The following is a 14,287-nucleotide window of genomic DNA, read 5'->3' as shown; positions in this document are numbered from 1 at the left end:
CCGGGTCTCATTCAGATGATCTTGGGTTCCGTCATGCTGCCGCTTACTGAAGTTATTTTGGCTTCTCTTGGAGTTTTGTCTGCAGGTGATTCCTTTTGCTGCTGCTGCTCCTCCTCCTCCTCCTCCTCCTCCTCCTCCTCCTCGTCATCCACATCATCATCATCACCATCATCATCATCATCATCATCATCATCATCATCATCATCATCATCATCATCATCCTGGTCCTCGTAGCTTCTTGTTACTGCATCCGCTGCCTCCATGACTATTTCGCCGATCAACAGCTGGGGCAGGAGGGGAGGAAGGAGAGGAGGCAAGGGCGATGCAATGGGCGGTGCTTGCTCCAGCTCTCGCGCTTCTTGGAGCAGGGATCATGTTTTGCCTTCCAGTCCTCACGACGATTATCAGTGAGAGACATTCCCTTATGCTCACTTGCTCCTTCCGACTAGCTTCCAGTTCCCTTCGACCTTTTCTCTCCCGTCCTCCTCCATCCTCCCTACCGTGTCGATTGCATCTTCCCCTTCTTGACTACCTCCTCTCCTCCTCTCCTCCTCTCCTCCTCTCCTCCTCTCCTCCTCTCCTCCTCTCCTCCTCTCCTCCTCTCCTCCTCTCCTCCTCTCCTCCTCTCCTCTTCTTTCCTTCTCTTGCCTCACGTTAACACAAACCCTACAGGTAACGCGACGCATCCTGACATCCAGGGGATGACACAGGGCATGTGAGTTGCTTATTTCCTCCTCCGTCTTCTCTCCAAGTCTCAGTTGTCCCTCGTTCTCCCTTTGCTTCTTTACCCGCTTGCTTTTTTCTCTCCCCCCTTTCCTCTCTGTTTTTTCTTTCTTCCTCCATCTGCTTCTTTTCTTCTCCTCATTCTCCTTGTCGCTTTCAGGATTCAAGGCGCCTCCTCCTTCCTTCGCGCCTTTGGGCCCTTCGTGGTTGGCACACTCTTTACCGTAACGCATGACCTGCATGCGCCTGGTACGAACTGTCCGGCCTCTAAACTTTGACCTTGAAGCTTGTCTCTTCCTTTCTCTTCCTCTCATTTCCTGGTTCTTGTGTGTTATCTGCTGCTATGGCTCTCCTTTCCTCTCCTCTCTTCTTCCTCTTGTTTCTTCTCGCCTTCTCTTCTACCTTCTTCTGTTCTTCTCCTCTCCTCTTTCTACCTCATTCTCTTCTCTTCGTTTCCTCTGCGTCTCTGACAAGTCTCGTCAGCCATCAGCTTCTCTCTCCTCGCCATGGCCTACGTCGTTGCCATGCAAGCCCCTCGCCTGTCAGAAACGCTGCTGACTGTCGACCAGGTCGCTGACTTTCTCCCTTCCCGACCGGGTGGAGGAGAAGGGATGGAAACGAGTCTCGCTCTCGTCATGGCTGGACGGAGTGCTGCCCAAGTTCAAGAGGAAGAGGTGACTTTTATCGGGGCTGGTACGAGGCTGACGCTGAGGCAGGAACGAGGTTGTGATGGAGGAAGGAAAGGCTACGGACTCGTGCGCGATTCTGAAGCAGCAGGAACAATGAAGGAGGACAGCGGGTGTACAGGAGGAGGACGGGGGGAGAGGCCAACGGTGTAAATGAGTTATTAGTCGTCATCGTCATGTTTGTGCAATACAATTTCATCCTCAAGAAACGTGACAACTTTTTCACTCTTCACCCTTCGCCTCCTCTCCCTCATCGTCTTCTCCGACATCCGCAACCTACCTGTCTCACTTCACAGGAGATGCAGAAGTAAGAAGAGACGAAGCGTCAAGACGAACAGCAGAACGGAGAGAGGAGGAGGAGAAGGAGGAAGGTGCAAGGATCCAGCGCTTAGTTGGCAGAAGTATCAACGACGTAGCTTCCTCCGCCAGAAGGAGGATCAACGTAGCTGACGGTAAACTGCAGGATCGATTCACTTGAGCTGTCGCACTCTCCTGGTACTTGTGCAGCTCTTCCATCAACCTCTTCTTGATCGCACTCTCCTCCCCCCCCCTTCTCTTCTTTCCTCACTACTGACATGTGCCTGTCTTACCTGCTTGGGATCAGCGCGGGTGGGCCAAGAACCCTGATCGTTAACATATCCTTGACGAAAATGGTCAGAGACTAAGAATGAATGAAACCTAAGGTTGATGATAGTGGCGGTGATATGATGTTGGTGGTGATGGTGGTGGTGATGATGATGATGATGAAAGAGATAATGATGATCATACGATGATGATGATCAGGAGGAGGCGGAGGTGGAGGCTGTATTGATCATTGTGTGGGAGGAGCTGAAGGACGCAAGTGTCGTGAGAGGTTGTGAAATAGCAGCAAAGGAGCGAAGGAGCAAGCCTTTGTCTAAGAGCATGAAGCAACCTCAACCCTCAAGCGTATTGCACCTGTGCTGATTGCTTCTGCTGCGTCTTCGGCATTGCATTCGCCAGACTCTCCAGGCTGTAACGAAGATAAGAGGAGGAGGAGAACAAAACAACACGACTTACAGTCTGATGGCAGGAAACCTCCCATTCAAGAGACTGAATCATGCGAGCCATTTTGAACATCTGGATAGCGCAAGTTAAAATCAGCTGAGAACACCTTTCTTGCACGTTGTGTTCAACTCAAACTATATGTTTCTCTTTGAGAGCTTTGTACAGCTAGCTTGTTCCCTTCTACTTTTCTCACAAATTAATGTAGTTTCTTTGTTCTCTGCTACAGAACATTTTTTTCTTACAGTCATTTCTACAAACTATTTCATGCCACGCCTCCTTGTCTTTATCGCTATTCAGACCAAGTTGGTTCAGACCATTTTGGTCTGAAGGTCGACCTAGCTTGCTGCATCATGTATCGGGTGATGTGTCATGTTTCTCATTCCTCCTTCCTTCCTCTCTCTTCCCTCCTCCCCTCCCCAGCTAGAGGATAATGTCGGGGTTCGCAGCGCTGCATTGTAGTGACTCCCGAAATAGGGGCATTTACACGGGTCTGCCTCAGATAAAGTTGTCAATTTTGACTAGTCCGTTATATCGCTTCAATGGGAGGAGGGAAGAAACGTAAGATGGAGGTATAGAGGAAGAGGAGGAGGAGGAGGAAAAAGATGAGAATGAGGATGAGGATGTGGAGAGAGCTTGAGGCGAGCAAAGTGTTTACCAAAGGACTGCCTCCTTTGCTTGTCCTGCTTCTAGCGTCGATTGCATGCGAGGCGCAGGTGAGAATGATTACTGCTCGCACGTGGTTGAGCGACAACCTTGGTAGAATGTTCCGTTATGGAAGCATGTCAGCGACAACGCAGAAGTATCGGTTGCTACTAGTGCAGCACAGTATGTGGTGAGGACGACAAGCTGCCTGTTGGTGTGCTGACTCGTTTTTCGATCAAGATTGCTTTGATGAACATCGGAATCATGTTTGACCCTTTGACTGGCAATCGCATTCCTTTCTTCAATCAGTTCACTCAGTTTGAGGTGCCCGACTCCTTGGCCTGGTTGCTTGTTGTGACGTTTCTATGTTCAGCGACTGATGTCGGCATCAAAGCATTCGCCAAGCGTGGTGTATGGAATAGAACCCAGATTCTTCTTGATTGTTGAGGTGAATCATCGAGTGTTGCAAGTCGCCAGGGAGTCACTGATGGCTGTTGCAGGTCACCCAAGATTCGGATCCCTTTCCTTTCCTTATAGAAACCTACCAGGACAGTCTGGGGAACTGGCAAGTGTCGAAGCCGGATGCGGTGCGGTTAGTGAAGACTGCTGAGCAGGATACCCATCGTTCCTTCACCCACAAAGAATTTCAGACCGCAGGCAGCGAGCTATGAAGTCTCGATTCCTATCACAGAGATGGTGCGCCTGGAGTTCTTCACGCGTGAAATGACTTGTGCTAGTTGTGGCTTTCTGTGAAAGAGAACGAGCCTGCTATCGTTTCTGCGCGAGCTGCTGGTGAGGGTTTTGGTTAGGATGCCACAACACAGTTGATCACTTGAGTGCCATGTGTTGTACAGCCAAGTTCCTGATGGAGAACAACTACTTTCCTTCAGTAGATCCAAACACAGTGAGCATTTTTTACATTGCTTGCATCAAGCATAACCATATGCTTCAGAACATGGTGGAAGAGCGGCTTGTGATAGCAGAGGTCAGTTGTCTTGGCATCTTAGTTTGCTTGACAGCTTCTCATGAAGATGCGCGACGTCAGTCCGACCAGCGTCGCCGTCGCTGCTCGCAACCGCGAGGTGTGGGATACAGAAAAGCTCGAGAAGCTCGACAAAGAAGTGAGTGGTGCTGGCTGCTCTCTCGCTCTTGCTTATGATCACTGCAGATTGATCGGCTCGGAAGTTTGCTGGCGGACAGGCTGCAGGAGAAAAAACAACTCCTTCAATCTGTACAAGAGAGAATTCTCAGAGAGGGGAAGGACACACGATCAGGAAGTTATGATTCTGTGGAAAGCGTGGAGGAGAGGTTGAAGAGGATCGAGCTTGTTGTATGATGCGTCATTTATTGCTCTGCTTGCGCTCAAAGCTGGTCAAGGTGAAGGACTTGGAGACGCGTCTAGAAGCGAAGGAAAAGGACAAAGGAGGTTTGGTCTCAAGCATGAAGAGATGGAAACAAGGCAGTGAGCGGCCTCTCTCTATCACGTGGGACTGATGAGTGTTGGCAGAGGAGAAGTTGGAGTTAGAGAGGAAGCAATCAGACGTTCGAAGCACGACCGCAACATCTCGGACGTATGTCTACTTAGTCGTTGATTACCTTCCACGAGGTCTGCCGCCTCTCATATTCCCTCGGTCAACTGCCTCCTCCTGATCCTATCACACCCTCCTCCTTGTTCTACCTCGTCTCTGAGTATTTGATGTGGCAACGCAGACTTGCTCAAAGTCATCGACGAGAACGCCAAACAAACGATGAGGCAGCGGCGGCAGCTCTTCCTGTACAGCGACGCATGGAGGTGAGAGGAAGAGATCTAAGACCTTGTTGACATCCAGTAGGACGTCGGACATCTCCAGCTGGAACCTTCAGGCGCACATGCCCTTCTCGTGGGACTACCAGACCCTCTCTGACAGACTCAACCTCACTTCCATCCCCACCTGACACACCCCCGACCCAAGCTGCCAATCCTTCTCAGCTTGTCAAAGTTCTTTAATGAAAAGTCTGCCAGGCACTCAGCTCAGCATGACAGCTTGGCTCGTACCTGTCGGGAGCATAGACGAGAATGTCGCCTTCAGCATTATCATGAATCTGTGACTTCGATAAGGAATGAAGCAAAGGGATTGAAGAGATTGAGTGAGATAGAAATTGATGGAAATCGATGCTTTGAAACGAACGTGCAAGATAGTTTGACAAGAGAAGTTATTCGACGATGGAACGGTCAAAACATGAAAAGGGGGGAGGTTTGAAACATTGGAGGCCATGAAACCACCATCATTTCAAGGAGAAGAGCAAGGGAATGATGACCTCATTTCTTGCCATGGATCCGGTGCAGTCTTCGTCGACAAGCAAGCCAACGCCGTTGTTGAAGTTGATCTTGTTGTCCTGCAATGAGTGAACGGAGGGGAGGATGGGAGAGAGGGAGGGAGGGACCAGAAGTTTGGCGGATGCTCCTCGGGTGATGTGAAACTACCAGAGAGTCAAGTGAACACCCGACGAGCCCGATTAAGTCTGCGTTGCGAGTAGGGAAGCAGAGAAGGAGGAAGAGGAAGAAAAAGGAGATGAAGGAGGAAGGAGGAAGGAGGGAAAATGAAAATTTCAAGGAATCACCCCTATTCCCGGGTTGCCAAAGCATTCATTCCCAGACGCAATAAGTTTGCTGTCTGCGTATTCAAAGTGTGAGATGCTGTCAACACCACAAGGACAAAATAAGCATTCAATTATTGTTTGCATGTGGCTGTTAATGGAGTCCATAGGGAGGAAGAGGGGCAGGATGAGGAGAAGTTCTTACCCTCGCCACTTATCGCAACAGCGTCGGAGGAGAGGTGAAAGATGCGGGAGTCGTAGAGAGAAACCTCTGAAGCCTCGCTGATGACAATCCCCTTTCTCACTCCCTGTAGCTCCTGCTGACGTATCCAGACCTTGCTGCCTCCGCTCACCTGACACAATACTTGCATGAGCCAGGCAAAAGATCAGGAGCAGGAGAAGAAGCAGAGAGGTGATATGTTCATCGATTATGATGATGTGATGAATGATTGAAGGAAGCAAAGTGATGAATGCATGTCGAAGGTCAATGTTGCAGGTAAGCATTCGCATGCATCACCATCATTCCTGTCGCCTTCTGCTCTCCTTTGATCCGATTCAGCGTTAACTCTGTACATGTCTGATACGGAGATCAGTTGCAAAGATAAGACAAGGAAAGAATTGACAGATACGACAGATGAGAAAGACAAGAAACCGAACAACCTGAATGGTACAAGACAAGAAAGAGAAAAGTACCTTCTTCAAGATGGAGACAGCAGCAAATTTTGACTCGTTGATGACGTTGTCTAAAATTTTACCTCGAGAGGCTGAAAGAATGAGACCTGGCCGGGCCACAAGCATCATATGACAGGCAGAGAGCATTTGACTTGGAATGGCAGCCATTCAATCAGAAAAGTAGCACAAGCGATCTCACCAAACATATTCTGATAGATCTTGTTCTGCTGAACTACCGGGTCCGATCCGTCTTGAAGCTCAACTGAAGGCAGCAAGAACATGTAAGCTGAAAACCAAACACCTGCTTCATCGTTCACCCACCTCCCGCTCTCTTGCTTGCCACTATGTCGTTGCTCTTGATAATGCCAAGGCTTGAGCAAGCAGCAAGGATGCCGCTACTGCCCGAGTGAACGATCCTGAAAGGATATAAGAAGAGTCAAGAAAAGGTCGGTGAAGAGAACACTGTGAATGTAAAAGGAAGTAATCAAGACTGTATGGAGGAAACAAACGAAATGGTATGTATACAGAGCAAACGAGGCCTTTGACACAAGAATCGAACAGGAGGGTTCCAAAATACAAACAAGATAAGGAGAGCTAGCAAAAGAGAGAGGAAACAATAGACGACGACAAGGAGAGAAAGAGAAAACACAACGAGAACGATGAGCAGAGAAGAGTCCCGATTGAATTCAAGGGGATGACACTAGATGACCTGTTCCCTTCAATAAGAGGATTCGATGCTCGCATGTACAGGATTGCACATTTCTTTGACTTGAGGATATCACAAAATCGAACCTCTGCTGAAACCTGGCAGGCTATCAGACTCTGATATCTTTCTCCCCTCGCTCCCCTCTCCCTTGGGGCCGCCTCCACTTCTCTATCCTCCTTGATGACTCACCTCTTCTTCTATGACGATCCCCGTTGTCCCCGAGGATGCAAACCTGCAGGCTGAGATCTTTGCTTTTGCAGCCCGACGTAGAATGACGCCTGAGACGAGATGATTGAGAGAGAGTCGAGAAAAGATGACAGGAGAACGAGAGGCAAATAAAGGAAGCATGCAGAGAAAGGATAAATGAGGAGAGACATGGAAGTTGGAAGAGAACATGGACAATTGAAGAAAAGATTGCAGAGCAAAGAAGCCAAAGGGAAGGAGAAAATGAAAGTAGGACATATGGGAAGTAGATTCTACTGATCTACTTCCCATATGTCTTTCTTCGCAAGTAGCGAAGCACACCTGCTCCTCTCGGGTTATGAACGACACAATTGACAAGCGCAAGATCTCCTCGCAGCACCAAAACAGCTGCTGAGTCTTGTGCGACACCGTGAGGAAACATCACTGAGTCCGCCCCATCCCATTCGACCGTCAGGTTGTAGAGGCAGATGCCGCTTCCCTTGCTGATGATGGTCGAGAAAACAGAGCTGGTCCCTTCCTCTCCTCCTGGATTCTCCTTGGGATGCTCTTTCCCGAAGCATATGACGCATTCCTCGCAGCCTCCGTCTCCTGCCACCGTCACCCCATCCGTCTGGAGCAGAAGCGGCTGCCTGTACCTCCCCGGGCGTAAGAGGATCATCGCCCCAGCCTGCGCCTCCTGCACCGCGTCCTCAAGACTGCAGCCTCTCCGACGTCCCTGCTGTATGAGCACGCATTCATGGTGCTCGGGCTTGGCGTAGGGAGCCAGACTGAGCCGATCAAGCGACTGCATCCCCTCCTCCAGCCGCACGTGCCGCGTCTGACTCATCCCCACGCCCTTGGCCACCAGCTGCCCGAAGAGTTTGAACACGTTGGGGAGGCCAGAGGCGAGCGCTGCTGCCGTTGGCATCCTCAGCGGATTTCCCGCGTGCCCGAGGGTCTTTAGGCGGGTGAGCTGAGCGATGGCGAGAGGAAGGGAGGAGAGCTTGTTCTGTGCTAGGTCTAGGCTGGTAAGGGCTGAGAGAAGTCCGAGGAAGAGAGGAAGCGGCGCCTGCAACTCGTTCTTCCTCAAGCTCAGCCGCGTGAGGTTTGGGAGGAGCCAGCAGAGTTGGTCCGGCAGGCTTCTGATGGAGTTTTCAGACAAGTCCAAGTCCTCCACATGGGACAAGGAAAAGATCTGCCTGGGCAAACTGGACAACCCCAGCTGACGAAGGTCCAGCAGGCCAGACCTGTGACTAGCTCGCACTCTGCGGGAGTAGGAGAAGATGGCGTCCGAGCCGGCATGCAGGATTTCTTCTGGAAGGTTCTGCAAGGGGTTGTCTTGGAGATTGAGGACCTTGAGAACGAGGAGAGAGAAAACAACGTCGGGGATGCGAAGGAAGCGATTCTGTCGCAAGTCAAGAGTCTCGAGCGAGTGGAGGGCGGAGAGGTCGAGAGGAAGGTCGCTGAGCTGGTTGTCTGCCAGCACAAGCTCTCTCAGCGTGTGTGCGATGCCTATGCGGAGGATGGAAGGAAGCGCCTGGAGCATTAGCCCCGACAGGTCCAGCTGCTGCCCAGCTTGCTCGATCCTTCTGAGATACAGCTTGACGTTGTTGAGAGACTGCCGGAGCTTCAGCAGAAGATCAAGAGGACAGACAAGGAGCTGGGAAACACTCGCAAGATAGGGATTCCAAACCGACACAACAGCAGACAGAGGTGAGAATAACGGATGCAACCACAGGAAGTGGTAAAGAAGGGCAATCTATTCACCTGCTGCAAGAGCCCTGCTGGAAATTTCTCAGCAACTTGACGATTATCCTGACATAATTGTAAGCAAAACAAGAAGCTAGGGAGAAAAAAGTATTATCAACAGACCCGCAAACTCAGCTGAAGCAGAGCTGGCATTAGACTGATGGAAGTGGGAAGCTCAGCAAGGTCATTGTTGTTGAGGGAAAGCTCTCGGAGAGATTTCATCTTGAAAATTTCGCGGGGCAGGGAGACGAGGAAGTTTGACGAGAGGCGAAGAAGCTCAAGCTTTGACAAGGTACAAAGCACAGGAGGAAAGACAGAAAACTTGTTGGCGCTCAGCCGAAGAACGCGAAGTTGATGAAGAGATGTGACCTGGTCAGGCAAGGAAGAGAGTTCGTTGGAGTTGAGAGAGAGGATAGAAAGGAAAGAAAGTGAGGAAATCCATGATGGAAGATGATCGATGAAGTTGCTGTCAAGCTCCAGCTGAGTCAGGCTTGTGAGTTTTGATATCTCAACAGGAATCCTACGAAGTTGATTCTCTGAGAGAGAACAGAAACTGAACGAAAAAGTGAGAAAGAGGAAAGTGCAGATGTGTAAGAAAACACAAGATGATGATGAAGAAAGTGGTGGGGTTGGTGGAGGTGACGTGATGCTGATGCCGCTGATGATGCCGATGATGATGCTGATACTGATATTGATGCCGATGATGATGATGATGATGATGATGATGATAAGGGGAATGGAGTCGAGCGTTTAGGAACTACCTCAGGCAAGGCAGAAGACTCTCCGTTTCTGTCTGTTGCCAAGTTTCCAGGAGGTTGTTGGCGAGGTTTAGATGCTGTAGAGCCTGAGGAGCAAGGTGACTTGTGGTCAAGCAGGAGAATCCCGATGGACCGTCAAGCAGGAAAGGGAGGGAGGAACGGAGACGAGCTTGTTCCCTGCCGCGCTGAGATGCCTGACAGTCTCCAGGGCCCTCATGCCTCCCGCAATAGTCTGTAAGCCCATCGAAGAATGAACGAGCAACAGATGCAGAACAGAAGTCGACCTGAAGGACAAAACCAAATCCTTCTCTGTGAGAAAAAAGCCCTTCCTTGTGAGCGACTTTGTTCGAGTTTGACGGCTTGACCGATGATATGAGGGAGGGAGATCCAGAGGCGTCTGACTTTTGTTTCTGTCCAGCTGGTCTTACTGACGCGGTGTATTGCCCGCAATCAGCTTCCGGAAGAGCTCGGAGATTGTTTCCGTCTAGGTTGAGAAGCAGGAGTATATCTTCGCTGCTCCCTCCTGTTTCAGCATCTCCCTCTTTTGCTGCTCCCTTGCGAACTAAACGCCAGTCGATGACAAATCGTGGAAAATAGTTTAAACCAGCCTCGCTGACGTCGATCTGGTTGGCAAGATAGAAAAGCACGAGACGGAGTCAAGAACAAGGGAGTGGAGGAAAGAAGAGGAGAGTGTGGGTAGGAAACACTTACGCTTGATCCTTCCCTAACTTGGTTTACTCCTTCAAGATACTTCACCACAGCTTGTGCGCCAGCCTGCAGAAGAATGAGTCGCAAAAGAGATGCGTCCTTACTATCCTGCTGTACGTCCTTAGGAGGCTGATGCAGATGAGGATTTGAGTCAAGAACAAGATTTTCAAGATGCTGCAGCAACAGTTGGATATCTTACAAGGGCCCACATGTCTTCGGATTTGCTACCTTCAGTCTTCGCATCGACACAGGAAGAGGAAAGGACGCGTCGTCGTAGCTGATCGGAGGCTGCGAAACATTTGTTTCGAGAGAGTTTGTGCGGCTGAAATCTTCTGAGATAGACAGACCAAGATCATTGCATCTCAGGTTCAGAACGCGAATGGTAGTGATGTTGCCAAGGGAAGAAGGAAGAGATCGCAAGCTGTTGTTGTCAAGGTGTAGATGCTCCAGTCGAAGCAAGCCGCCTATCTGTATAGAGAGAGAATGAAGCAGAGCCCCCTCAAGGAAGAACGAGACCTGTTCGGGAAGAAAACTGATGGCATTCGATGAAGCTGTCAAAGACCTCAAGCTCGTGAGATGAGAGATAGCAGGCGGAAGTCTGCAACAGAATCAGACAGTCTCATCGTCATATTGCCTCGCCTGCTAATGCGGTTGAAGGAGATGTTCAATTGAGTGAGATGAGCTTCAAAGCAAATCGGATCACCAAGACTGTGAAATTGACTTTAGACATCGAGTTGATCATAAACCAGGCATACAATTGGATGTCCGATGATGCAACACTGCAGTCATGCGTTTTTCTGACTGTAAGAAAGTATTGAAGATCTTGTTTGACATGTTCAATTCCTTTTCTTCTCAACTGACACCAACCCACAAGTCACAAATATTTCATCTTACACTCCACATTCACAAAAGACAGATCATAAAAGCAAGTAGTAGAAATTATGTACGTCCTTGAGAATTATGACTTTCGAATGCAGCACCAAACGCATCTCAATAACAGGGCATTGAGACCTCCGGAGAAGGGAAATTCACAATATCGTCCACTTCTAGCATAGAAAGCTGCGTGCAATATCCAAGCTCGATGGGAAGAAAGAAAAGATTGGGGTTACGAATGAGCTGAATTCACAAAGAGCAGGTAAGTGGACGCAAGGGAGGCAAAAGGATCGAAAGGATCTCACAGAAAGTTCAACGAGATTGTGCAGGGATCCAATAGGATGCAAACCTCTGCAAAGTATGCAGTCTCTTGCGGAGACCTTAGAGGTTGCCTCTTAATTGACATGTCATACTGGAAAACTGAGTACCTTTCGTAGATTGAAGCAGAATGCAATGGACTCGGGCAAGTGATCGAATTTGTTTGAATTCAACTGTATTTGTGTGAGATTCGTGAGGAAGGAGATCTGTAATGCCCCAATCAATCAAGCATCATACAACGTAGATCTATGCAGAAGAACAATCAATCAATCAGTCACCGTTTCAGGCAAGTCCGACAAGCTGCCAGGTCGTTACAGTTGTATCACATTCTAGCACAGAATTACCGATTGGACGACAAGTTCAACTCTCTCAAGTTGGTACAATATCGGATTCCTGTATTGAGTCAACGCAAAAGTGTAGAGACCAAGAGTGTACCATCTGAAATGCGTTCAAGCCGGTTGTTATCCAACCTTAGCTTTATGATTGAACTCCTGATATGCATTTCAACCGCACCCAAATAATTGTGAAACACAACCATCTCTCGATGGCTTCTGGAATAGAGTGCAGCAAGTTATGCGAACAATTCAAGTCAACAACTGGAGGCATCAGCAACCAAGCCTTGCAAGTACAGGTTAAACAGAGTCTTTAAATGTCAACTCATTTACCTCGCACGGAAGCACTTCGAATCCTTTCCTGCTCAAGTTCAGTTTGCTTACTGACTTCTGGCGGGAGGATATTTGAGCAGAAACAAGCATTGATATGATATCTCGGTACTGCAGCTGTTCCTCTTCTCTTTGCCTATCAAGTTTCTGTTTGAAACGTGTGCGAGGCTCGAGGGTCACATGATCTGATTGCATATCGAGGTTCAAATTTCGTGAGTATCTATCAAGGAAGCCCTCCCTCCTCCCATCGTTTTCCTGAGGATTAACTATGCTCTCACTGGCACATCGCTTGAAGCCATCATCTCGGGGGCGAGAAGAGAATCTATGCAACAAGGGAGAGGAATGAGTTCGTGAAAGTATTTCTTCTTGACGAGGTGTTTTTGTCTTCTCCACGAGGTTTCTGGCTCTTGAGAGCCTTCGCTGAATGTTCTCCCCAAGAAACTGCCACCATAGTGCACGCAAGGCTTCGTCGTCGAGCCCGTGCCACGTGCTGCTGGCAGGCAAATAAGGAAGCGAGGTTTCCAAGAGGCTCAGACCTTTTTGAGGAGGAGACGCTCGCTGCCGCAATGTCTGCGTGGCATGAGTGTGGACGCTGGAGTCCCTCGGGCGACGGCACATGTTCCAGAGCTGTTACCCGTGATCCAATTGTCACTGTTGGGCTGGCTGCTCTTCTGCCAAGCAGTGAGCATGTAAACCATTTCGTCTCATCACTCTGTAAAGGGTTTCAATAAGTATCACTGTCTTGCTGTAACAAAACATCGCTGTGACCTGCCCGATGGCTTTGAGCATTCGAAGTGTGTCTCGATCTTGTTTCGACATCCTGTGAATTTCTAGTCCTGCAGAAACATCAAACCAAACATTATGGGATGACCAACGATAATACAACTATGTGGTGTAACGACCATAAAAATATGTGTTGTAACAACCTTGAAACTACGCGATATGAGCTACTTCATCTAACGATGTCTGGGAATGTCAGAGTTCAACCGTCTTTCTGCTACCCTGCGCATTGCCTTCGCTTTCGGCCCGATCCTCATCAGAAGTTGTCCCGATGGCCTGGGAGCAAATTGCACAATTAATTTTTATAGCGCAATCCCTATATATCTGTTGCTGTCCTTTTAGGGGTAGTATACAAGTCTAACATGACGTTCCTAGGATACGTGCGTCAAAGATTGCGCTGAAATAATTTGTACCAGGAAAAAGTTAAGTAAAGTATTGTAGGTGTATGCGAACAGTTGAACGTAAAACCACCCCACTGACCGAAAATGGATTGCGTCTGGGGACAGAGACAGCGGACAATCATTGATGCAAGTAGTGTAGCCTCTTTCACGAGGGATGTGTCTACTAACAGAACAGACCGAGATATACATGCGTATGATGCGATGAGGAACAAACGAATCGCTGAGAGCACTCAGAAGGTATATCGTTACAAAATTCTAAAACTCGTCGTCGGATATCCTCCGAAAGAAAGCGAAGCGCGCTCAAAGAGCTCAAAGAGCAGGCGAGTCCAACGAGTATGAAATATACTTAAACGCTTTGAATGAGTCTGGACAATTGAATTTACCACTTTCATGGATGGCAGTTAAGGGATTGTTCGGCTATTTGACAAGAAGTACCGGTATGACAAAGAGAAGGAAGAGGAGGCGAGGGCAACATGGCGACATAGACGCCGATGACGACAGTAGCGACGAGAGTGACTCCGATGAGGGTGAGCAGATGGTAGAGGAAGCATCGAGCTCCACTGCCAACAATGTCAAACATCAGACGTTGTCTGTTGGCGCATTACAAGGATAAAAGAGCGCATTGAAGGACTTTTATTTCGAGCACAATCAGGAGTTCAATGCGATAGGGGTAGGGTTTAGGGTTTAGGGTTTAGGGTTTAGGGTTTAGGGTTTAGGGTTTAGGGTTTAGGGTTTAGGGTTTAGGGTTTAGGGTTCGGGCGGAGGCCGGCTGGGCTCTCGGGCCCGGTCCGGACCGAGCCCCGGGGGAAGGGACGTGAGTCCC

General features: G+C 49.1%; 3 protein-coding genes across 3 annotated transcripts; 1 reads left to right on the top strand and 2 right to left on the bottom strand.

Moving 5' to 3' along the window:
* Positions 1-3,049: 3,049 nt before the first annotated feature.
* GUITHDRAFT_120084 (hypothetical protein) lies at positions 3,050-5,012 on the top strand (the record flags this gene model as incomplete). Its single annotated transcript, XM_005820617.1, has 14 exons — positions 3,050-3,148; positions 3,196-3,267; positions 3,318-3,401; positions 3,451-3,525; positions 3,578-3,669; positions 3,728-3,773; positions 3,815-3,881; positions 3,932-3,981; positions 4,030-4,050; positions 4,097-4,198; positions 4,246-4,407; positions 4,455-4,503; positions 4,788-4,869; positions 4,910-5,012. The coding sequence occupies 14 exons, from the start codon at positions 3,050-3,052 to the stop codon at positions 5,010-5,012; spliced, it is 1,104 nt and encodes a 367-aa protein (XP_005820674.1).
* Positions 5,013-5,342: 330 nt separating this feature from the next.
* GUITHDRAFT_147713 (hypothetical protein) lies at positions 5,343-12,159 on the bottom strand (the record flags this gene model as incomplete). Its single annotated transcript, XM_005820616.1, has 23 exons — positions 5,343-5,453; positions 5,542-5,579; positions 5,860-6,007; positions 6,172-6,231; positions 6,348-6,433; positions 6,526-6,588; positions 6,648-6,742; positions 7,036-7,130; positions 7,222-7,310; positions 7,558-8,833; positions 8,983-9,030; positions 9,088-9,246; positions 9,856-9,954; positions 10,007-10,345; positions 10,434-10,496; positions 10,535-10,604; positions 10,630-10,898; positions 10,993-11,028; positions 11,442-11,546; positions 11,732-11,827; positions 11,900-11,921; positions 11,966-12,014; positions 12,057-12,159. The coding sequence occupies 23 exons, from the start codon at positions 12,157-12,159 to the stop codon at positions 5,343-5,345; spliced, it is 3,519 nt and encodes a 1,172-aa protein (XP_005820673.1).
* Positions 12,160-12,166: 7 nt separating this feature from the next.
* GUITHDRAFT_155947 (hypothetical protein) lies at positions 12,167-13,121 on the bottom strand (the record flags this gene model as incomplete). The annotated part of the gene is made up of 4 exons (XM_005820615.1): positions 13,052-13,121; positions 12,820-12,995; positions 12,276-12,776; positions 12,167-12,234 (listed from the first exon to the last, which is right to left on the bottom strand). Coding segments are annotated over exons 1-4 (736 nt in total), but the record flags the coding sequence as incomplete, so codon positions are not given.
* Positions 13,122-14,287: the final 1,166 nt, after the last annotated feature.

Source organism: Guillardia theta (assembly GCF_000315625.1).
Source record: "Guillardia theta CCMP2712 unplaced genomic scaffold GUITHscaffold_170, whole genome shotgun sequence".
Taxonomy (NCBI): domain Eukaryota; class Cryptophyceae; order Pyrenomonadales; family Geminigeraceae; genus Guillardia; species Guillardia theta.
The sequence above is the reverse complement of the archived record's forward strand: the minus strand, read 5'-3'. Positions and strand labels throughout refer to the sequence as shown.